The sequence below is a fragment of the Bombus flavifrons genome, chromosome 13, assembly GCF_040668555.2.
Source record: "Bombus flavifrons isolate JBK064 chromosome 13, iyBomFlav1_principal, whole genome shotgun sequence".
NCBI lineage: Eukaryota > Metazoa > Arthropoda > Insecta > Hymenoptera > Apidae > Bombus > Bombus flavifrons.
The window spans coordinates 7,903,121-7,924,738 of record NC_138454.1 but is presented as its reverse complement, the minus strand read 5'-3'; the positions used below and the strand labels follow the sequence as shown (position 1 = coordinate 7,924,738).

The 21,618-nt window shown below is 30.8% G+C and overlaps 5 protein-coding genes and 1 long non-coding RNA gene across 10 annotated transcripts; 4 read left to right on the top strand and 2 right to left on the bottom strand.

Moving 5' to 3' along the window:
* Window positions 1-27: 27 nt before the first annotated feature.
* Coq6 (ubiquinone biosynthesis protein COQ6, mitochondrial) lies at window positions 28-6,348 on the top strand. Of its 2 annotated transcripts, none has more exons than XM_069126166.1 (8): window positions 28-418; window positions 501-752; window positions 837-1,076; window positions 5,066-5,173; window positions 5,253-5,315; window positions 5,393-5,703; window positions 5,824-6,106; window positions 6,190-6,348. In XM_069126166.1, exons 2-8 carry the CDS (start codon window positions 534-536, stop codon window positions 6,232-6,234), a joined length of 1,269 nt encoding a protein of 422 aa, XP_068982267.1. In that variant the 5' UTR covers window positions 28-418; window positions 501-533; the 3' UTR covers window positions 6,235-6,348. The 2 variants fall into 2 exon arrangements, with proteins under 2 accessions (XP_068982267.1, XP_068982266.1); XM_069126165.1 differs by having other exon boundaries at window positions 242-454; window positions 562-752.
* LOC138186343 (transient receptor potential channel pyrexia-like) lies at window positions 967-4,943 on the bottom strand. Its single transcript, XM_069126142.1, has 6 exons — window positions 4,143-4,943; window positions 3,785-4,083; window positions 3,532-3,717; window positions 3,188-3,473; window positions 2,740-3,117; window positions 967-2,663 (listed from the first exon to the last, which is right to left on the bottom strand). The coding sequence occupies exons 1-6, from the start codon at window positions 4,248-4,250 to the stop codon at window positions 1,122-1,124; spliced, it is 2,799 nt and encodes a 932-aa protein (XP_068982243.1). The 5' UTR covers window positions 4,251-4,943; the 3' UTR covers window positions 967-1,121.
* A 175-nt stretch (window positions 6,349-6,523) lies between the features above and the next one.
* Adck1 (aarF domain containing kinase 1) lies at window positions 6,524-9,265 on the top strand. Its single transcript, XM_069126163.1, has 2 exons — window positions 6,524-7,028; window positions 7,119-9,265. Exon 2 carries the CDS (start codon window positions 7,179-7,181, stop codon window positions 8,745-8,747), a length of 1,569 nt encoding a protein of 522 aa, XP_068982264.1. The 5' UTR covers window positions 6,524-7,028; window positions 7,119-7,178; the 3' UTR covers window positions 8,748-9,265.
* A 1,390-nt stretch (window positions 9,266-10,655) lies between these two features.
* LOC138185872 (uncharacterized) lies at window positions 10,656-15,351 on the top strand. Of its 2 annotated transcripts, XR_011174734.1 has the most exons (5): window positions 10,656-10,808; window positions 11,633-12,500; window positions 13,463-14,176; window positions 14,253-15,122; window positions 15,198-15,351. It is a non-coding gene; the product is annotated as an uncharacterized LOC138185872 (long non-coding RNA). The 2 variants fall into 2 exon arrangements; XR_011174733.1 differs by having other exon boundaries at window positions 13,463-15,122.
* Window positions 15,352-15,964: 613 nt separating this feature from the next.
* Window positions 15,965-17,544, top strand: LOC138186408 (uncharacterized). Its single transcript, XM_069126277.1, has 2 exons — window positions 15,965-16,015; window positions 16,086-17,544. The coding sequence occupies exon 2, from the start codon at window positions 16,096-16,098 to the stop codon at window positions 16,990-16,992; it is 897 nt and encodes a 298-aa protein (XP_068982378.1). The 5' UTR covers window positions 15,965-16,015; window positions 16,086-16,095; the 3' UTR covers window positions 16,993-17,544.
* A 222-nt stretch (window positions 17,545-17,766) lies between these two features.
* Window positions 17,767-21,486, bottom strand: Cog4 (conserved oligomeric Golgi complex subunit 4). 3 transcript variants are annotated; one of them, XM_069126266.1, is made up of 10 exons: window positions 21,352-21,486; window positions 20,410-20,607; window positions 19,932-20,306; window positions 19,659-19,867; window positions 19,380-19,575; window positions 19,043-19,290; window positions 18,752-18,974; window positions 18,412-18,678; window positions 18,147-18,332; window positions 17,767-18,080 (listed from the first exon to the last, which is right to left on the bottom strand). In XM_069126266.1, the coding sequence occupies exons 1-10, from the start codon at window positions 21,484-21,486 to the stop codon at window positions 17,823-17,825; spliced, it is 2,295 nt and encodes a 764-aa protein (XP_068982367.1). In that variant the 3' UTR covers window positions 17,767-17,822. The 3 variants fall into 3 exon arrangements, with proteins under 3 accessions (XP_068982367.1, XP_068982368.1, XP_068982369.1); XM_069126267.1 differs by having other exon boundaries at window positions 20,446-20,607; XM_069126268.1 differs by lacking the exon at window positions 21,352-21,486 and adding an exon at window positions 20,681-20,895.
* Window positions 21,487-21,618: the final 132 nt, after the last annotated feature.

Below are 21,618 nucleotides of genomic sequence, written 5' to 3'. Positions count from 1 at the left end.
CATTTCAAAATTTGTTAATATAACAAGTATTAAATGATTTGGACAAAACTATGTACCGAGATACTGATTAAAATAACACATTTAAATAATTAAAGAATTCAAATAATTCTATTAAAATAACTGTACAAATAAAATAATTTTATGGATTAAGTGAAATTGAAAAAGATTTGTATTTAATATATTTTTGATGTGATTTATTTTAAAGTAATTTCATTCTTCGTTATAAATTATATGTATTTAGAGTATATAAATAAAAGGAAAATGGCGACTTTTATGAAAACGGTAACATATTGTGATGTTTTATCATCGGCTTTAAAAAGATATAAATATTTTATTCCTAATGGATCGATACTAGTGACGAGAAATTATTCTATCTCTGCCCAAAACCATGAAAATTATGATATTATTATTACTGGAGGTGGTATGGTTGGAACCACACTTGCATGTGCAATAGGTTAGCATTTTTACTTATTTATAATTATATATAACAATATTTTTAGGGTTTACCAAAGATTTGATAAATAACATACTTGATGAACGTTTCTTTACGTCTTGCAATAGCAAACAATAGGAAACTTGAATGTAAGAAGATTCTTTTGTTGGAAAGTGGTAAACAGTTCGAATATAAATTTCAAGAAGAATATTCCAATCGTGTGGTTGCTTTAAATCAACAAACACGTACCTTACTTTCAAGCATAGGAGCTTGGCAACACATTGCAGCAACACGTTATGGTACTGTACAAAAAATGCAGGTATTGAAACATTGATAATAGTAACAAACAACAGTTTTACAATAATATTCCAAATATTGCAATTAAATATGAAATTTGTAGTAGGTTTGGGAAGCATGCTCTGATGCTACGATAGTATTTGATGAAGATTACTTGAATGAAAAAATTGCTTATATAGTTGAAAATGATCTATTATTACATGCAGTCAAAAAACAGTTGATAAATAAAGAAAATGTAAACGTAATTTATAACTCCAGAGTTGAAAATATTAAATTACCTAAAATACCAGAAGAAAATGCAGAAATACAATTAGAAGATGGAACAAGATATAAGACTAAATTATTGGTAAGTAAATAATACCCATAATTTAAATGGTTTAAGTATTATACATTATATTGAGTTATTACTCTCTCGTAAAATACTTTCGACTTTATTAGTTAGCCTATCCAAACGTGTAGCAATATTGAAAGAACATCTTTTTAGTTCTGTAGCTAATTCATTCAATTGTTGATTATTATCACTAGAAGTACTACTATAAAGTCGATTTAATCTAGAAGTATCCATTCCTATACTATATGCATTATATATGGATGTTCCTTTTGTTTTCACATTCCTATGTTTTCTTTCAATTACTAAGCGATAGATAGCTTTTATTAATTCTTGTGGTAAACGTTTCTCACGGGGATCATTAGGACGAATATAAATTGCACAATAATGAGGTGGATGTAACAGAAGTGCACCCCGTCTGCATGCTTTCATTATAGCATTTGGTGCATGGTCTAAAAGTTTGGAAAATAACATGTGTTCCAAGTGTGCTACTAATTCTGCTCTGCGTACTAATCCATCCAATCCAGCACATCTTCTTAATTCTTGTATATCTGACACTGCAAGGCCCATCATTAAATTTGCCAAAATTACTGTTACTAAAATGACAAAACTTAGAAACATGAAGTGCGCAGTACCAGAATATTCAATCGGTGCTTCTGTACTAATGAATATATCTTCAAATTCTAATTCTCCAGACATCATCACAATACTTTTCAACAAAGCAATTAATGGATATTTAAATGAATCATTTTTAAGTAATACATTGAAACCTAAAGAAAACCCTATTATAAGAAATATGTAAGCACCAAGAAATTTAAAAAAGTTAATTGATACTTGAGTAAACATTTGGATATAAAGGCCAAACATTGGAAATTTTCCAACCACCATCATTAATACTATCCAAATTAATAAAATACTCACAGCAGCTACATGATGTTGCCAACCATGACATTGCCACCCGGGGCAATGTTTTGGCATATTTAATACAATACTTGATAGTAATACAACACTCCATTGAAGCCAATTTTCCCATCTTTTAATATAACTGCACATACCATGAGCCATTTGAAAAAATTCTTTACCAGCTATTGTGATAGTAAATATTAGTACTGGCCAAAAAACTATTCCTCTGAATTTTTCAACTACAATATATGCCGTAAAAAATGCAACAAATATGGAATGGAATATCAAACTTAATAAGAAAAATTTGCGAATTCTTAACCATTTTAAATAAAGGAAACTCTCACACAAAGGATGTTTCAATATATGTCTTTGTCCAGATTCCACCAAACATAGCATCAAATTTGTTTCTCCTCTACCACCTGACACTAATGGTCTAAAATCTAATCTTAATTCACAATCAACATCACCTAACTCATGATCATGTAAAGAAATTGCTTGATCCAAGCGTGAGACAAATCGTGGTAATACATCTGGAGTTCTGCGCACAATAAAACTTAATGCAGATATACCACCCTTTGTTCTAGCAGTGAGATCTGCTCCTTTTGACAGTAACATTATTACTGTTGGTGAATTTTCATTCAATGCTGCAATATGTAAAGGTGTATAACCAAATTTGTCTGCTTTGTTGACTAAAGCACCAGCCTATTATGATAAAGAAATTATGTAATTATGGATAGTTACATATATTTTATGTAGCATTCTTAAAGAGTAAATGAACCTGTAATAAAATTTTCACCAATTCGATTCCTCTAGCAGATTTTGTAACTGCAGCATGTAATGGAGTACGGCCATCATTGTCTTCGATGTTAACTTTTGCTCCAATATTCAGAAGCACATCTAATGTTTCCATAGATTGAGACAAAACTGCTAAGTGCATTGGTGTTTGTCCCCTTGCATTTTTTGCTTCGCATTCTGCCCCAGCATCTAATAGCAACTTTGTACATTCAGCACTACCTTCTTCAGCTGCTAGATGTAATGGAGTAGATTTCATAGAACCAAACCGAAATCTTACATCTGCTCCATAAGTTAACAATAGTTTTGTGCACATAACAGAACCCAAACCAGCTGCTACATGCAATGGTGTTTCTGTATAAACCTATTTAATTGTCATATCTAAATATTAAATATAAATAATTAGAAATATTTTAGTATTCATGAGTAAAAACCTGTGGGTTGTTAGGAGAGGCACCTGCTTCTAATAAAGCTTTAACACAATCTGCTGCATTATTTAATACAGCATAGTAAAGAGGGCTTTTTCCATGTATTCCAGCATTTACATCTGCTTGTGATTTTATTAAACATTTAACACAAGCAAGGTCTCCAGTAGCAGCAGCATAATGCAAAGGTGTATATTTTTTACCAAAATCCCATTCACATGGATTTGCTCCATGTTGCAGTAATTCTTCCAAAATTGTTAACGAAGCTGTACAAGCAGCTAAATGTAATGGTGTCCTATAATATCAATGGATTCATATTTTGGAATTAAACTTTTCTATTATCTTTTACATACCTGCCATCACTATCTCTAGCTGAAATATTTGCATTTTTACTTTTTAGTAAAGCTTTGACCACATTTACATGACCTAAATAACAAGAAACTAGGAGACAAGTATTTGGCCATCTCAGGAAAAGTTGTAGTGCAGTTGTATTTAAAGCTGCTTCATTTTCAATGTTCAATAACGTATTTTGTATACATCTATATTAAACAGAGATTGAATTATATTTATTATAATTTTTATTATTGTAACTAATAATTAATGTACCCAGTTGAAAATGAAGATGTAGCAGTTTTTTGAATATTCACTGATAATTTGCTATCATCAGTGTTTAAAAATTCATGTAAAACTTTATCCAAAATATCTCCATGCAAGGTAGGAATAACAGAAAGTGCATGCTTTCCTGCTGGAAGATCAGATAGAGCTAAAATAATTTCCTCTGTATTCCATGGTTGTTGATTTGTTATTTGTCTCTCTTTTATATGACATATAACAGGCTCAGAACTGTACTCAGAACTTATACTATCTTCTTCCACGTCGTTCATCCAAATATCTTCACAATCATCCTAGAATTATTGACATTTAATAAATAGCAACCAAACTTATATTATCAATTCATACTTACTATATAATTATTAACAGTAGAAGATAACGACATGATATTTGATCCTTCTTGAAAATTGTGATTGTTCAAAAATTTATTTAGTAATGGTTTGTTGTTTAAGATTGACATTTTGTTTTGAATATCTTTTTACTTTTCAGTTGACACAGTAAATAGCTAGAACATTAATTATATTTTTGTTCCTAATTTTACTACATACAAAATTTATGCTATATATCTTCAGTTTCAAACACTTAAAAACTATTTTCAGTTGCCAGTATGGTTTGAAACAGGACCACACATGTTCTTTGGTGTTTATAAAACAGAACTGGCATATATTTAGCTCTGACTACTTCTTAACATATATGTATAGCAAGATAAAGTTCTAAATTATTAGATTCTTTCTTTTAAAACATTTCTTCTGTTAATATAAGTAGAATATAAAATTTTTATTTTCATATAACTTCACTTTCAGAATATATTTCTGTGTATAATAAATAACATCATCCTTTGAAGACAAGATTGTACTTTGCATTTATTACATATAAATCAACAGATCAAGTTAAACAGTTTTTTCATTTCTTAAGCTGTTTACAGAACTTATTTTTAATTTAATGTAAAACTATTATGCATATAAAAAATATACAATTTGTGATAAATAAATAAAAATGTACAAAAATATTATAATTTTATTCAAGGCAATTTTTTAGAAAACTAAATATAAAACACTTTAAAATTACATTTAGAATTCCTATTGAAATGTGGCACAGAACTGAAGTTATTTCCAGACATATTGTCAGTTTCTCGCTCCCTCTCTATATATACTTCCCCTTCCTATGATATGATGTTTGTGTTATCTCCATATAATATCACAAACTATAATATAGTTATTCTTTATTATTGTAATATATTTCATTCACATCAAACCACAATAATATATGCTTCAGGTTGGAGCAGATGGTGTAAACTCATTAGTACGAAAAACAATGGGTACACAATATGTGAAATGGGATTATAATGAAATGGGTATAGTTGCTACTCTTAAATTATCAGAGGTAAAAGTTATATTATTATAAAATTTCTGTACTAGTTAATTATATTCTGAATTATGTATTAATTTTATTTTTGTTTCAGTCCACAGAAAATGTTGTTGCATGGCAAAGATTTTTACCATCTGGACCAATAGCACTACTTCCAGTAATAACTTTTTGTTCTTATAAAGTAGTTAGAATCAATCAAAAAACATCACTAACTTGTCTTTCTGGGTTTTATAGTTAACAAATTGTCTTAGTTCTCTTGTATGGTCATTACCAACAGATGAAGCAAAAAGACTTTTGCAAGTTTCAGAAGAAGAATTTGTTGATAATGTAAACAATGCTTTATGGAAAATTTATCCAAAAGATGGTATAGTTGAAAGTGGTTTACGAGCATTTCAACAATTACTTGAAAGTTTATCTTTACAAACTGGAGTAGTGAGACAATTACAACCATCAGTATCAGATATTTCAAAAGGATCTCGTGCAGCTTTTCCTTTGCAATTTGGTCATTCTGTATCTTATGTTCAAACAGGAACTGTTTTAGTAGGGCAAGTAAAAAGTCTATGTATATTTAAAATACATTTTAATATAATATAATTATATATACTTCTAATACATATAATTATTATTTAATGTAATATATATAATTTTGATTCAAAATATTTCAGTGATGCAGCACATAGAGTCCATCCATTAGCTGGTCAAGGTGTAAATTTAGGTTTTGGAGATGTAACAGCCTTGGTTAAACTTCTTGCAGAAGCAGTTATAAATGGAATTCCTTTAGGGAACATAATGTATTTAAAGAAATATGAAACATTAAGACAACGATACAATGTTCCAATGATGTTTGCTATTGATGTACTGCATCGATTATACAAAGGAACTGTAGCGCCTATTGTACTAGCTAGAAGTTTGGGATTGCAAATAACAAATGCTACCCCAGTGATAAAGGTGAAACATAATAGATTTGAAAATAGCAAAATTGAGTGTAATATGATACTCTATATTAAATCAAACTTTATTGTCTGTTTTAGAAAGCGTTGATAGAACATGCATCTGGACAAAAAAAGAATCAGTGATACTAACAACCAATGTAAATATTTATTAATAGTAACATAGTATTATTATTTTTGTAGTCGAACTTTTGACGGTAATTATATGTGATATATAAATAAAAAATTTGTTTAATGGAATTATAATTTTATATTTCACTTATGTTAAAAATTTTTTACAAACATTTTTTTTTTCTTTTTTAAAAATTATTAACATACATAAATACATATATACATGTATATACATATTTACATACATGTATATATATTCATATATAACATTTTCAATATTTTTTGTGGTTGATTATAGTTATTACATGAATAAATTCTTTTACTTAGGGTACCCTATATTTAACATAATTTTCCATAAAATTGTACAAAAAAAATAAGATTAATGATTTATAAAATTTATCAAAATGTAACTTCATCGATATGCAAACGTAAAAACATCGACACAATGGTGATCAGTGCAAATTGATTATTATTCCATGTGAGCAAAGATTAACAGTTTCAAAATGAAAACAGGTTATGATGTTACATTCTCAGAAAAAACAAGTAATTAGACAAATATTATACAAAATTAACCAAATACTTTTAAAGAAAAAATTAAAAAATTGAGATATCCTTAAATAGAATTTTTTAATACACAAATTCTGTTACACTTTTTACATGTACATAGTTTAGGTTACTACACAATCTTCGAAATTTCGGAACAATTTATAAGTCAGAAAGACACAAGTGGATTGCATAATTTTTATACCTGATTTCGTGTTATATAGTGATGTTTTATTGAGGAAAAAAGGATTTTAACTTACCGCAAAGTATGTAATTTCGTTCTTGTAAAGGTTATAAATATTTACATAATTATTGTATTAAAATTGACAAATCTTTTTACCATTGTCTCATTTCAGATTCACCATATATAAAACTAAACAGAAAAATTTAAGTATTTGACAAATTTTTAATTGATAATGTTTTTATCAAGAAGACTGCTAAAAGGTGCAGCTCTTGGAATAATTGGATTGGGAACGCTAGCATCCTTAAGAGCAAATGAATATGACTTGGGAGCTATAGGTATTGTACGACTAGGACGTGCTGCAATTACTGTCTTTATAATTGGGAGGCACTATAGAAACGAATTGTATGGTAGTAATTTAGATCCAAATACTCAGGAATATCTTGACTTAAAATCAAAAGTACATAAATATGGAGCACAGAAACTCTTAGAACTTTGCTGTGCCAACAAAGGTGTTTATATAAAAGTAGGTCAACATATTGGCGCACTAGATTATTTATTGCCATCAGAATATGTTAATACAATGAGGGTGTTACATAGTTCAGCACCACAGTCATCTTTTAAAGATATACTTACTGTTATTAAAGAAGATTTCAAGAAAGATCCATACGAAATATTTGAAAGTATTGATCCTGAACCTTTAGGCACTGCTAGTTTAGCACAAGTTCATAAAGCTATATTAAAAAATGGTGATGTTGTTGCTGTTAAAATTCAACATCGATCAGTTAAAACAAATTCCTATGTAGATATAAAAACTATGTCAGCCTTAGTAAAATTAACATCATTAGTTTTCCCTGATTTTAAATTTGATTGGCTTGTTGATGAAACTAAGAAGAATATTCCTCGAGAGTTGGACTTCACTCAAGAGGGAAAAAATGCAGAAAAAATTCAAAATATATTTTCACATTATCATTGGTTAAAAATACCGAAAATACATTGGGAAATTTCATCACCACGAGTTCTAGCAATGGAATTTTTGGAAGGAGGACAAATTAATGATTTAAAATACATTCAAACCAGTAATTTAAATCCATATGAAGTTAGCAGTAAATTAGGTCGACTTTATAGCCACATGATATTCATTGTTGGTTTTGTACATTCAGACCCACATCCTGGTAACGTTTTAGTCAGAAAGAAAAATAATGAAGCAGAAATTATACTTCTAGATCATGGATTGTATGCAAACCTCTCAAATGAATTTCGATGGGAATATTCTAAGCTTTGGTTGGCAATATTTGATGGCAATAAAGCTGCAATGCAAACGCATTGTGCTAATTTAGGTGTTGCAGATTTGTATGGGTTATTAGCTTGTATGGTATCAGGACGATCTTGGAATACAATTATAACTGGTGTTCAGAAAACCAAATATGATATACAGGAAAAAGAAGAATTTCAAAAAGAAATACCAAATTTATTACCACAAATTAGCACTGTACTAGACAAAGTGAATAGGCAAATGTTATTAATCCTTAAAACAAATGATCTTATGCGTTGTATCGAATATTCCCTCAACACAGAATCAAGAATGTCAGGAATGTTGGAAATGTCAAAATGTTGCATACAATCTGTATATGGAGAGAAACTGAAAACCTGCACGAATATATGGGAAAAGTGGAAAGTTTCTATATCTCAACAATGGGCACTTTTTAAATTATCATTATATTATATATACTTGGGAGCATTAAATTTTAATATACAAAATTCTGTTAACTCATTTATGAAAAACGAATTTTATACTTTTTAACATTGATTTTGTTCTAGGAAAAATTTGCTATGTATAATATAACATTTCTTTAAATATGTTATGATTTGATTAATTTAAACAAATAATTTTAAAAAGTTGTAAGTATTTCTTTATAATATATTTTTTTCACTATTCTATTTTTCACATTTCGCATTTTCATAAAAATAAAAATTAATTTATGATAAATAAGAACAATATTCATATTAGACAAGTGTGTATACTTTAATAATTGCGCAAATTTATTGTGCCATATCTTGATTGTCCAATAGTCAAAGTTATCCCAATTAAAGAATAATATTAAATATTTATTCCAAATATGTATGTATACACATATTATATACAATCATACATTTTTATTTTATTGTTATAATTTATCATATTTACGTATATTTTGCATGAGATGCGAAAACTTGTATATTTTGTTTCTCCTTCATTAGTGGAATAGAAGAAATAAATTATATCTGATCGATTATTGTATTTAATAATAAAATATGACAATAAATACGTTTGATCATGAATCATGTTTTTAATGTATTGATAAGTTCCGAACATTACCTGTCATTAACTAAACCATATATATGTATATATTAAATTCATGGGTAGAAAAATGTTGAGAAATTACATGTGTTTATTTAAGATGTATTCTTAACTTAATTACGTCACAGATAATTTATCATTAAAACTTAAATCAATTTTACGAAGTACAATATTTATTAAAAGCATATAAATTCATTAATTTATATCTGTATATAATAATAAATTAATATCATTTATTCATTAACTTTCTACAAAAATTAGTTTAAATGTGAAGATTTATTGTTTTCAATAATCTGCTGCAATTTCATTATACTCTATCTTTGAACACGATATAAAAATAGAATTCACGTGTAACTGCAACTGACTAAACCATTTCTAAGAAAATTAAATGTGAACTTAAAATATATACATGTGTATACTTATGTACCTAACTATATACGTACGCGTATATGTATCTCTCATGCGTCATTCATTAGTCACGATTCAAGAATGCTTCATTAAAACATAAAGAATACATATCTTTATTTTATATCTATTAAATAAATTGTATCAATTAAGAGAAGAATGAAATATGATAATTATTAATGTTATGGAATATGGTTAAAGATTCTGAAATATTTAAATTTTCAAGGACTTTCAGATTTAACGAAAGTAATTTTTGTTTTTGTATCGTGAAATAAAACGTAAAATGGAAAGCATCTTATTACACTCATTAAGTATAATGTGTAACAGCGTAAAAGTTATTCCTGACAGTGTTGCCATGTATTGCAATTTCTATAATGTCAAACATTTTTATATCAACGTTATTGTTTTTGTATTTGTAATGTCGCAATTTTATTTCATACTAGTGTTTCAAAAAAATAATTAAATGTCAATAGACCTTGTTCATATATTTGATTTGAATGTAATTTAATGTATTAATATTTTTACAAAATTTATGTTCAATATATATATTTATTTAGTTATTATTCTCTGTTTATTTCATACGAATTTCATAGTCAACAGCCTACTTTATTTATTATGTATGTAACTTAAAATCATTGGAATAATGATTTTTGCATTAACATTAATGTACGTGCCAAATAATACGTGCACCGGAAATGACGTTAACAAAATGGGGCACGCAATTGGTTAGAATTAACCGCAGTACATCTTCATACGCTAATGATTATTTCCTGTAAATGAAGAATTTTAATATAATGTACAAAATATATAAAATTTAGCATTAAAATTGTCGCAAATATATTTAAAAATTAATTGGATTAAAGTATTTTTCAAAAATTCTAAGAATATAAGGTTAATGTAAGATTTTACACGGAACTAGTTTCCATTGTTCGCGCGTAAGACTACGTCATAAAGACAGGCGTGGGGGTATATAAAGCGGCCATTACACGCGCAGCGTAGGCATTGCTTTAATTTTCTTCAAGATTTGAGGAGGATTTTGCTCGGTAGTTTCAAATCCTTTATGTGCAGTTATGTGAATCTCTTCTGTTTTGTTCTACAACAAACACGAGCCGGATACAGGTTGGTGTACTTATTACTTATTCAATAATTAGGTGAAATAGTTGAGAAAGCTATAAGAAAACGTGAATATCGTGTCAATCGATAATTCATGTTAACCCATTTCTCAAGAAAAGTATCATCGATACTGTGTTAACGTCGAAAACAACGAGGACATTTGTATTTCTACAAATTAAGAAAACTACGAAGCCATCATCATGGTGAGCACAAAGAAGAGACTTCCAAAAACTGACGCCGACAAGCTAAGTGAAACTGAACGATTAGTAACTTGGATTAGCAGAGTTCGCAGCAAAAAATTAAAGTGTCGCCGAAATCGCAGACGCGATTTACGGATTGAAGCAATGCTGACGTGCGCTCTTTCCAAAGCTGAAAATGATTTACGCATCCAGCAATTATCAACATCTTCAAAATGGCAGCTACTTAAAAGACGATGCTTGAAGAAGGCAAATTATTCAAATTATGAACTCTACAATGGTGAAGACACAGAAAATTCGAGATTGTCTCAACAGAATCCTTGGGAGGAGCCATTGTGTCCTGAATTGAGCAGTTTAGACGATTTCATGTCTAAGTTGGCAGAAATAAAAGTACCGTTACAACGCTGAAGTAGTGGGAAAAATGCAAGCGATCAGGTTTGGAAGACCTAGAAGCTAACTGTGACTACTTTGACAAGAGGATTTCTCGCAACGTCTTATCTACCAAATGCGTAGAGATTTCAACAACTATATGGAATCTCGAGCGATTATGGAGCACCGTGTATTACGTCGGTGCTGCAGGAATAGAAATCGCATTACTATCCTGATGTATATCTGGATATTTTTTACTTGCAGTCTCACCGTTTGAGATGGCATTGGGACAGGCGGAGGGAGTTGGTGTTCGCAACGATGCTGAAGCGTACCGCACGATCGGGGACCCCATGTTCTCTAGTCTCTACGCCTTTCATTGGTTTGGTTTGTAAACTGTATCGGGACCAATGCATTCCCCTTTACAATTTTTTGTAGTAATATACGTAATAATGAGCGTTCGAAATATGTTCAAAGAGTATTTGATCCGATATTTTTTATTTTCAGAAATATGGCAATTTGCATAAAACATTATGTACTTTGTATGTCTTATAGTTTAAAGAAAATTTGTATAGTACATTTTAACTTGTAGATTTAGTAGTACCGTTTCAAATATTTGCTCCATTATTCTGAACGTCAAGATTTTGTATATTTGCTTAATGTTAATTAACAGTTTTGTAGACTTTAAGAAATAAAATGAAATTAATAAAATTTGGAAAATGTTTACAATTTTTGTGCAATCTTCTAGTTCATATTAATGCCAAAAATCCTTTTCTGTCCAGCATACTACACATAACAAAATTTTGTCGCAGGCAAGAGACCCGCACATGTGTCCAGGCTGTTGGCCGTCATTGGCGACATTATTTGGCCTGTCTGTGTATGAGATAAGGAGTGACGAGAGAGGATTGGTATGGGATAAACAAAGGGGAAAAGTCTTTGTTTTTAGAAAATCGTGCATGAAGTTTTCTGGCTGACGAATGGGTTGCACCATGATCAAGTTGTACATAAACGTCTCATCACTCCGCGCTTCCGTATCTTGAACATCCAAGCATCAACTAATTCCAAAATCGTCTGACGCGCGATACTCATAGGCTTATTGTGACGAACTACAGCAAATTGTAGCAAATCTTATTTGGTGAGCTCTAATCCCTTTTGTTCGTTATCTGTGCAAATGTGTTTTCTCAGGTCCGGAAAAGTTTTTTCAACGCTTGTACCACCAAGTTGTATGTGAGTTACTCTGGCTTATCAATATGCCTTGTTCAAAGTTGAGCAAGCTGAATACTGTCACAGCTCTCTGTCTTCCCATTTGAATTAAGATAGTAAGAGCTTTTTGAGGTATGGAGTAAAGTGAATGCATCTTTGTTGAGTCTAGATGATCCAGAATGGCAAACTACCGCAAGTAGCACTACTAATCGAAATAATAGACATGCATATATATGAAATATGTTTAATATGGATAGGAAATTATTTTGAAATTTAACAATCATTGCAATAAATGTGTCGGTTTGGGAGTCATATTACTAGATACTTATTTTCACAGATTTCAATTCACTTATCCATTGATACTTATTTTCTCAGATTTCTCTTCACTTATCCATTGATTGATGTTAGAACAAATGAAGAACTTCACATGTTATTAGATTAACAAATAAAATGTATTGTTCCTGACAAATGGTATGCAGAAGAGTAATGGAAATAAAAGACTGGTTTATATTACAGTTCAAGTGACTGATAGTAGGAAAACAGTGATGGAAAATGAAGCAACGTATTATAAAATTGAATCCCTAAGTATAGCATGTAGATAATATTTTGAGTGTTGATGGAGGACAAAATTATGCACATTCCTTTTTCAATTCCAAGGAAATACATCATCGATGAGTCAGTTGTCAAAACATGATGGAAATAGCTCACTTGTTAATTGAACAAGTTTGATATAATTACACAAGCTAAAGGTTTAACTTGAAATTTATTTGAAGAAATTTATTTTTGCTTATACTTGATGTCAAGTGCGGTATTAAGTATCATGCTTTTATAACTATTGTTTTAAATATTTTTGTGTTGAAATATTGTCGTTTGGGTGTCTGTTTTGTACTGCAGGAGTACCCGAAATAATTATACTCGTCGTGTACAGCTAAACAACTACAGGCAGTTGATTCTATTCCTGGAACACGTTGGATTCGTGTTTACATGGTACGTTGATTAGAATGATTTAGAGGTGGGTTACTGGGGGTGTGAGTAATTATGTTTCAGCCAGGCTTGGATAGAGAACGCGTTTAATCAACGTTTAAAGGTCCGCTTAAAATACACATGCTCTGGTAGTTTCTAATTGGATCGTTATAGATGTCGTATACTTTCTGCTAAATCCGTTTTTGGGAGACATTAAGATGAAAAAGGTCATATTTTTAAAAAGAGGGAGAGAGGTGGTATGCTTTGGATAAAGGTAACAGTTTTATATGAAGGATGATTATTGTAAACATTGAATATAATTGGGGAAAATTGAGAAACTGGTGCAACTTGTTGTATTATGAGCTACAGGCCTGGTGCTGTGTCTATCTCTTATCACTTTAATACAATGGATGAGACATTTGTATGGCATTTTTTGATAATGAAAAACGTGTTCGTGCTGTATGTTTTGCATTCAATAACAGGAAATGGTTCTGCAATTTCAGTAATTCAAAGTACTTGCAGTACAATGATAAGCATAATACAATACAAATTTGCATTTCATCCGGCTACTGAAGGAAATACTTGTTTGACAATGGAACAGATCATTGCTAAGAAAGGAAAAAACGAGCAGTTAACTTGATAGTTGTAACAAATTTTTGTTCCATCAGTTTTCCGGCAGGTAAAAATCGAAATATAATCATTGAAGTCAAATGTTTTTCAGATTCAAAATTGTAAATTTAATATAATTGTTTTACGGATTCATTACGCACATGAAATTCGCACGCAATTGCATTCGCATGCAATCTATTGATCCAAAAATATTCCAAATATATAGAATGATAGTAGTAAATATAAGTACAATATATATTTTATTATAAAGTAAGGGTATTCAGATTGATGGACAAATTACACGTGAACGTGAAAAAAATGATCAGTAAGTGTTTTTTGAATTATGGAAATTATAAATATATTACAGAAAGTAATATTAAATGATCCAGAAAAGCATTTTCCAAATGGAAGGACAAAATGAATTACCATTCTACCTTGAATAACATTTCGATCAACGTTTTTTCATGGATAGATAAATGAGAAAATAATTCAGTATGTATTATTTTCAATTGAACGTTCAACAAATCTGTATATTGTGAAAATTTATGCATGTATGACAATTAGACTATTTAGAACTGTTATATTTCAAAGTAATCTCAGTGCCAATGAAATTGATTTATTGAAACTGTATATGAATGTGAGTCCTTATATTCTACTTCATTTTTTTTTTTAAACATATTAAATCTTATAAAAAGAATTTGATTAAAAGTTCATTTGTATGAACATCGAAACATGAAGTAAAACAACTATGGTATGATGTTGTAATCATCACTATTTCATCTAATTTGATGTCTTGGTTGTATGCAATTTCATGCACCATTGGATGAATAGCTTTCTGTATTTTCTAATGAAGAAGAAAATTATTTTAATATGAACGAAGAAATGACTTCAAAACAGATTTGAAATTAATAACTTAATTACAATCATCTATGCGTTACAACAGTTGAAGATTTTAGATATGAAGATATACAACAGATGTAAAGTAAGAATCGTTGAACAATATATTTCTCTAACTAGGAAGAAATAATTGAATCAGTAATTCATTTTTTAATTTCAGATTTATATAATATGCTTCAGATATACATTTTTGGAATATACTTGCTACATACTTACTAGTAAAATGTAAATATTTTTGTAGAAAAGAGTATAAAATTCGACATGATTTCTTTCATGGCAAACAGGAAATTGTAACATTTATTGCCAAAATTTTACAAAATAAATAAATAGTAAGATCAATTTGGCATATGAAAAAGGATCGGTATTAGAATGCAACTTTTAAAGATTATTTATTACTTGGACAGTATAAGAGATAACTATATATAGACTAGAGGAACATCACAGAAAAGAAGGAAATATTTAATATTGTGTTCATTCAAGGATCAAATGTCAATGATTGTAACAAATAATTGGGACGATTTAATTGGAATAACAACTTAATGTCCGAAAAATGTGGGAACATTGTAATGAATCATAATGTATATTCATGAAATTTCAAAACTGTTATCTCGATTTCGTAAGATTTGAAAAAGGCCAGCTATTAATGTGAGATTTAAAGATAACGAACAACGCAGTACTAATCTAAGAAAGCTACCAACGTGAGATTTCGTGCTATTCAGAAGAGGATACCAATGCAGGATTTCATACTACCCAGAGGAGGATGCCAACGTGGAACTTCTTGCTATCCAGAGGAGGATATCAACGTGGTATTTCCTGTTATCCAGAGGAGAATTTCAACGCGGTATTTTCTGCTATCCAGAGGAGGTTTTCATCGCGGTATTTTCTGCTATCCAGAGGAGGATTTTAACACTGTATTTCCTGCTATCAAGAGGGAGCTATCAATGTGTAAATTCGTGCTATTCAGAGGAGGCTACCAACGTGGGACTTCGTGTTATTCAGAGGAGGCTACCAACGTGGGACTTCGTATTATTCAGAGGAGGCTACCAAGGTGGGACTTCATGCTATCCAGAGGAGGCTACCAACGTGGGACTTCGTGCTATCCAGAGGAGGCTACCAACGTGGGACTTCGTGCTATCCAGAGGAGGCTACCAACGTGGGACTTCGTGCTATCCAGAGAAGACTACCAACGTGGGACTCTATGTTATTCAGAGGAGGCTACCAACGTGGGACTTCGTGCTATCCAGAGAAGACTACCAACGTGGGACTTCATGTTATTCAGAGGAGGCTACCAACGTGGGACTTCATGTTATTCAGAGGAGGCTACCAACGTGGGACTTCATGCTATCCAGAGGAGGCTACCAACATGGGACTTCGTGCTATCCAGAGGAGGCTACCAAGGTGGGACTTCGTGCTATCCAGAGGAGGCTACCAAGGTGGGACTTCGTGCTATCCAGAGGAGGCTACCAACGTGGGACTTCGTGCTATCCAGAGGAGGCTACCAACGTGGGACTTCGTGCTATCCAGAGGAGGCTACCAAGGTGGGACTTCGTGCTATCCAGAGGAGGCTACCAACGTGGGACTTCGTGCTATCCAGAGGAGGCTACCAACGTGGGACTTCGTGCTATCCAGAGAAGACTACCAACGTGGGACTTCATGTTATTCAGAAGAGGCTACCAACGTGGGACTTCGTGCTATCCAGAGGAGGCTACCAACGTGGGACTTCGTGCTATCCAGAGGAGGCTACCAACGTGGGACTTCGTGCTATCCAGAGAAGACTACCAAGGTGGGACTTCGTGCTATCCAGAGAAGACTACCAACGTGGGACTTCATGTTATTCAGAGGAGGCTACCAACGTGGGACTTCGTGCTATCCAGAGGAGGCTACCAACATGGGACTTCGTGCTATCCAGAAGAGGGTGCCAGCGTGGGTCTTCGTGCAATCCAGAAGAGGGATAGGCCAATGTAGGAGTTTGTAGAACTATCAGGAGACTACCGACGCGGGACTTTGTGGGACCACCAGGAGACTACCGACGCGGGTTTCGTAGGGTTCAAGGAGGTTACAAATGTAGGATTTTGTGATGATGCTGCAAAATGTATTGGCGCCAGACACATAAATATACTTTATGCGACTCACAGACATTTAATTCTTCACAATACGCGTACATATAAACAAAATAGCAAACCAACAGAATCATATCACTATAAAGGGTACCAATACCAATTTTTTACAATTTAGCAAGGCAAACAAATAAGGAAGGTCCCTATATAAATCATCAGTTTCTTACTGCTGACTACGATAACAATCAGTAAGAAGGTCATAGAAAATCATACATATTAAATATTAAGAAGTGTAAGATTTATTTTGTATGAAAACAAAAGCTGTGTAATTACATGATAATAACGTTACTAATGAAGAAAGTAAAGTATTGAAGTACTAATTTTATAACTCTAATAGTTTAAAAATGCTCATAGATTGTACATGTCTAATAAATTGCCATATGTTTTAAAAATATCTGAAACTTGACTTTGATCATAAAATTTAAGAATTATTAGTAGTATCACTAGTTATTAGTAATTAGTATTATTAGTTAGTAATAAAATAATTTGATAAAAATAAGATGTGTTATATGTATTAATAATAATTAAGTAATACTAATAATGCTGTTAGTTATTAAGCCAAAATTGTATTTTAATTTTGTATAATTTATACATTAAGCAGAAATAAAAATATTAAAATGAATTGACTGTTTATTAATATTTATTATACCAATAAAATCCAACAAAAATTAAAGTTTCAATCTTTTTATATCCTCGGGACGAAAATCTATCCTCATAGAAGCAATACGTCGAACTTCAGCAGGTGTTAATCTCCATGCTATTGCATCTGCACCACAATAATCTGCTAGTTCTTCTACTTTTTCAACACTTAATATGGTAGCTATTTGCGTTAATCGTGCAAATTTATCACGTACGGACCATGAGGTAACAGCGGCTAAGTAACTTGCTAATGATCTTACTTCTTTATCAAGTATAAGACCTCCCGCCTAAAAAATTATTGATTATTAGAAAATAAATATTAAAATTAAAATAAAACCATAAAATATACATACTCTATTAAAAGTAGACTTTAATACAACTTTTTCTAAACGAGCTGTTACTTCAGCAGTAAGAAGACCAATTAAAGCATCATAATTAGATGCTGTTAAACTTCCCTTAAAACTTTGAAGTAAACCTTCTAAATTCATAATTAAAGTTTGTACGAAAGGTTCTTCTGTTTCATATCTTAATAAGTCATCCTATGGATATTAACGAATCGTTACGAGTTTTTTATTCGTCTCATTTTAATTATTTTTTATGATTATATACTTTGTTTACCTCGTTTATATGATGATCCACTGATAAGAATGCATCGACCCAAGGTGTGACTCTCGGTTTGACAGCGCTTACTCGTAACTGTTCTAGACCATAATCATTAACCGCTCGTAAAATCGACATAACACCTTTTAAACCGGATAAACAACTGTCGATTTTACCTCTTTCTTTACTTTGCATATTGGGAAACGTCGCATCTATTTCTGTACTAAGACTTTTACATAGCGTTTCGACATATTCGATACTTACGTCGGTGTTATTTAGATAGGCCTATGAATGAAATACGTAAAACAAATTAACATATAAAATATGCAAGAATTGTAAATTTTGTACTTAATACTACCAAAAACATTAGACGGGCGAGCTCCGTATCTGAAGTTTGTAAACGACCATGTTGTATACTTGTTTGAAGGGCACTGTAAGCTTGTGCCAAATCTAAGTATCCTGCTGGATAACCCTGTCGCAATCGATTTCGTAATCTGTTTGCAAATTCTCCTTCTAATATTCCACAAGCCATATTAACTACAGCACAGACACCGTCTATACTCCAACTTGACATAGAACGCCTACACACGAAAATTTTGTATTTTATTTGTACTTGAATTAAACATAAATTATAAAATTTTGTCAATACCTAATACATTTCTGTACTATAAAGAAAACATCATCAACCATACTAGATGTTTGTTGATCTTGATCTAGGGTATCCATTCCTAGTGCTTTATTTACACTTTCTTCAAGGAAATATCTTTCTAAAGCAAGATAAGCACCTAAAAGTTCTTGCATACCATGTGCTAAATCAGAATTGTTGATAATATTTTCGAATTCATTTATTAGATCTTTGTATTGTGCATCATTTGTTACACTAATTTCTACATCATTCTGGAATAAAAATGTTATAATTTTATAGAACTTTGAAGTATTTAAAAATATTCACGTATGTAAGAGTATTTAAAACACATTTAACTTACTTTAACCCTTCTTTTTAAGAACCTTATGTATAATTCTGCACGTGAATGCATTATAGTAATTTCTCCCAATAACAAGTCAAACTCTTTGGGATCTGCTCTTTCAGAACTTGGTTTACGAACATGATCATTTACAATTTGTACTTTCTTAGATATAGATCGGTGTTTCATAAATTCTGCAATAATCTTTTTAACTTGTCTATTTAAAACATAAATTTTATAGTTTTGAAAGTACATACAATTTCCTCATATACACTACAAGTATAAATACATGTAATATACCTGTCACATTCCTTTTGCAAAATAGAAATTGTCGTTAATAATCTTCCAGGGCCATAATATGTTTCGATTATTGGTTGGTGTATCTCTACAATACGAGCAATTCCTTCAAATAGTAATGTCATAGTGTCAGAAAAAATAACTGACGCCCTTTTATCATTACTTTTTATTTCCAGAGCTGCTTTTAAATTTTTTTGTGCTGTTTCTTGCAACTAATGTTAGAACTACACAGTTATATAAACTTTATAGCATTTAAAAAAAAATATAATTTATTACCTTTGTGCATAAATAACTACAAAACTTTTTAAGGCCTTCGGTATGCATCTCTAACAAAGGAAATATTTTGAAAAATCTTTCAACAGATGCAAGATCTTCTAATTTTACTGCTTCATCAAATTTATGTGTAACCACAGTTCTGAGTTGTAATGCAGCTTGTTGTAATGTAATTAGAGAACAACTGACACTAGTGTGATCCATCAAAATGTCTTCAGCTGTTCTTTCTAATAATTGTTGATCCATTGATAAATAACGATAAACATGTGCTGCACCTTGTTCATAATCTTCATTACACAATGCCATAGCTACTCCTTCACTACATAGTTGTAAATCAAGAATGTCATTAACACGTCTTTGACATTCGTATACTCTGCTCTATAATGTAACAATAAGTAATTAAATTTGATGCTTTATATGATAAACAACTGAATAATGAAATTATTATCAGTAGTGTAGTCAATATTGCAGCTCAACTTACTCTTGCTAAATCCAATTGTCTTACTTTGGCACTTACATTTTCTGCTAGTTCATTAGTACGTCTAATCATATTACAGAACTTTTCTCCTTCTGTCCGTATTATAACAATATTAGGCAATACCTTACTTATACTTTGGAGCTTTGCTTCTACATGACATTGTTTTGAAAGTATATTTTCTAAACTTTTTTCTATCTTAACCTGTAATTAAATACACCTGATTTTTAAAAATCCAAATGAAAGAATCAAATTTGGAAAGAAGATATGATGAAACCTCATCTTCTGATAATTTATTAAGTATATGTGTCAAATTGTCTTGATTTGGAGATAAATCCATGATACACATTATACTAGTGCAGAATACGAAATTTACATTACACCTAGAATAGTTTAAAATTCAACAATTTTATTAAGCCGTAAAATTCATCATACTAGATAATAACATAAAGGAAAGACGATTCAACCGTATATATATATATATATATATATATATATATATATATATATATATAGGGCTACGTATATATAGGTGGCTAGAAATTTATAATCTATCGCATTCAAAAAACATTTTATGACATATATGACGAATAATTGCAAAATTCAATAATGGCGGAATTTTTAAATTTACTTTATTTTGTAATTGGATAATTTTTATAATTATATTAACGAATAAAAGTTACATATTTTTAAGGTATATATTTTAAGATAGGTATATATTTTATTGTTTTCAATGATACATATAATAAATATGAAAAACTAATAGTAACAGTATTCAAATTTTGGTTAAGCTAGAAAATTGCATCTTTATAATCGAAACATCCTAAAAGAATTTTGCTAGATATTGATTAATTTTGAATATTTTTATAATGAAATACAAAGTATACTTGAACGAATAAAAATCGAGATCAATCGTATTCATGAATATCAGTATAAATGAAAATTCACCAATGACAACGCCTTTAAGGTGTTCCACACATGCATCGAATCGTCCCACGCATCGCGCGTGGTTTCTGAAGGAAGTTGAGTTCTTTCCGCGCATCTTACGCGTTTTCCTGAAGGAAAATGGCTACCAGCTGTCATTTAATCGAAAAGTGTAACTTCTAAAGTGACAGAATTCTGTGAAAAATCGTTTAACGTGCATAAGATCGTCTGGCGCGATGCAATTACATAACGTTGAAATCATTTAGTTGAACGACGCCACTTTTCATCTAC

Bases quoted from the DNA above. Each gene is read 5' to 3' on its own strand.
- Coq6 (XM_069126165.1), top strand. From the start codon at position 262: ATGGCGACTTTTATGAAAACGGTAACATATTGTGATGTTTTATCATCG. The intron at 5,316-5,392 runs GTAATAACTTTT...TGGGTTTTATAG, and splicing joins GACCAATAGCACTACTTCCA to TTAACAAATTGTCTTAGTTC. The intron at 5,704-5,823 runs GCAAGTAAAAAG...AAAATATTTCAG, and splicing joins ACAGGAACTGTTTTAGTAGG to TGATGCAGCACATAGAGTCC.
- LOC138186343 (XM_069126142.1), bottom strand. From the start codon at position 4,250: ATGTCAATCTTAAACAACAAACCATTACTAAATAAATTTTTGAACAAT. The intron at 3,718-3,784 runs GTACATTAATTA...TGTTTAATATAG, and splicing joins ACATCTTCATTTTCAACTGG to ATGTATACAAAATACGTTAT. The intron at 3,118-3,187 runs GTTTTTACTCAT...ACAATTAAATAG, and splicing joins CCTCTCCTAACAACCCACAG to GTTTATACAGAAACACCATT.
- Adck1 (XM_069126163.1), top strand. From the start codon at position 7,179: ATGTTTTTATCAAGAAGACTGCTAAAAGGTGCAGCTCTTGGAATAATT.
- LOC138186408 (XM_069126277.1), top strand. From the start codon at position 16,096: ATGCTATCCAGAGGAGGCTACCAACGTGGGACTTCGTGCTATCCAGAG.
- Cog4 (XM_069126266.1), bottom strand. From the start codon at position 21,486: ATGACAGCTGGTAGCCATTTTCCTTCAGGAAAACGCGTAAGATGCGCG. The intron at 20,608-21,351 runs GTGAATTTTCAT...ATTTAATTACAG, and splicing joins CCTTAAAGGCGTTGTCATTG to GTTAAGATAGAAAAAAGTTT. The intron at 19,576-19,658 runs GTATATTACATG...TGTTTTAAATAG, and splicing joins TTGCAAAAGGAATGTGACAG to ACAAGTTAAAAAGATTATTG.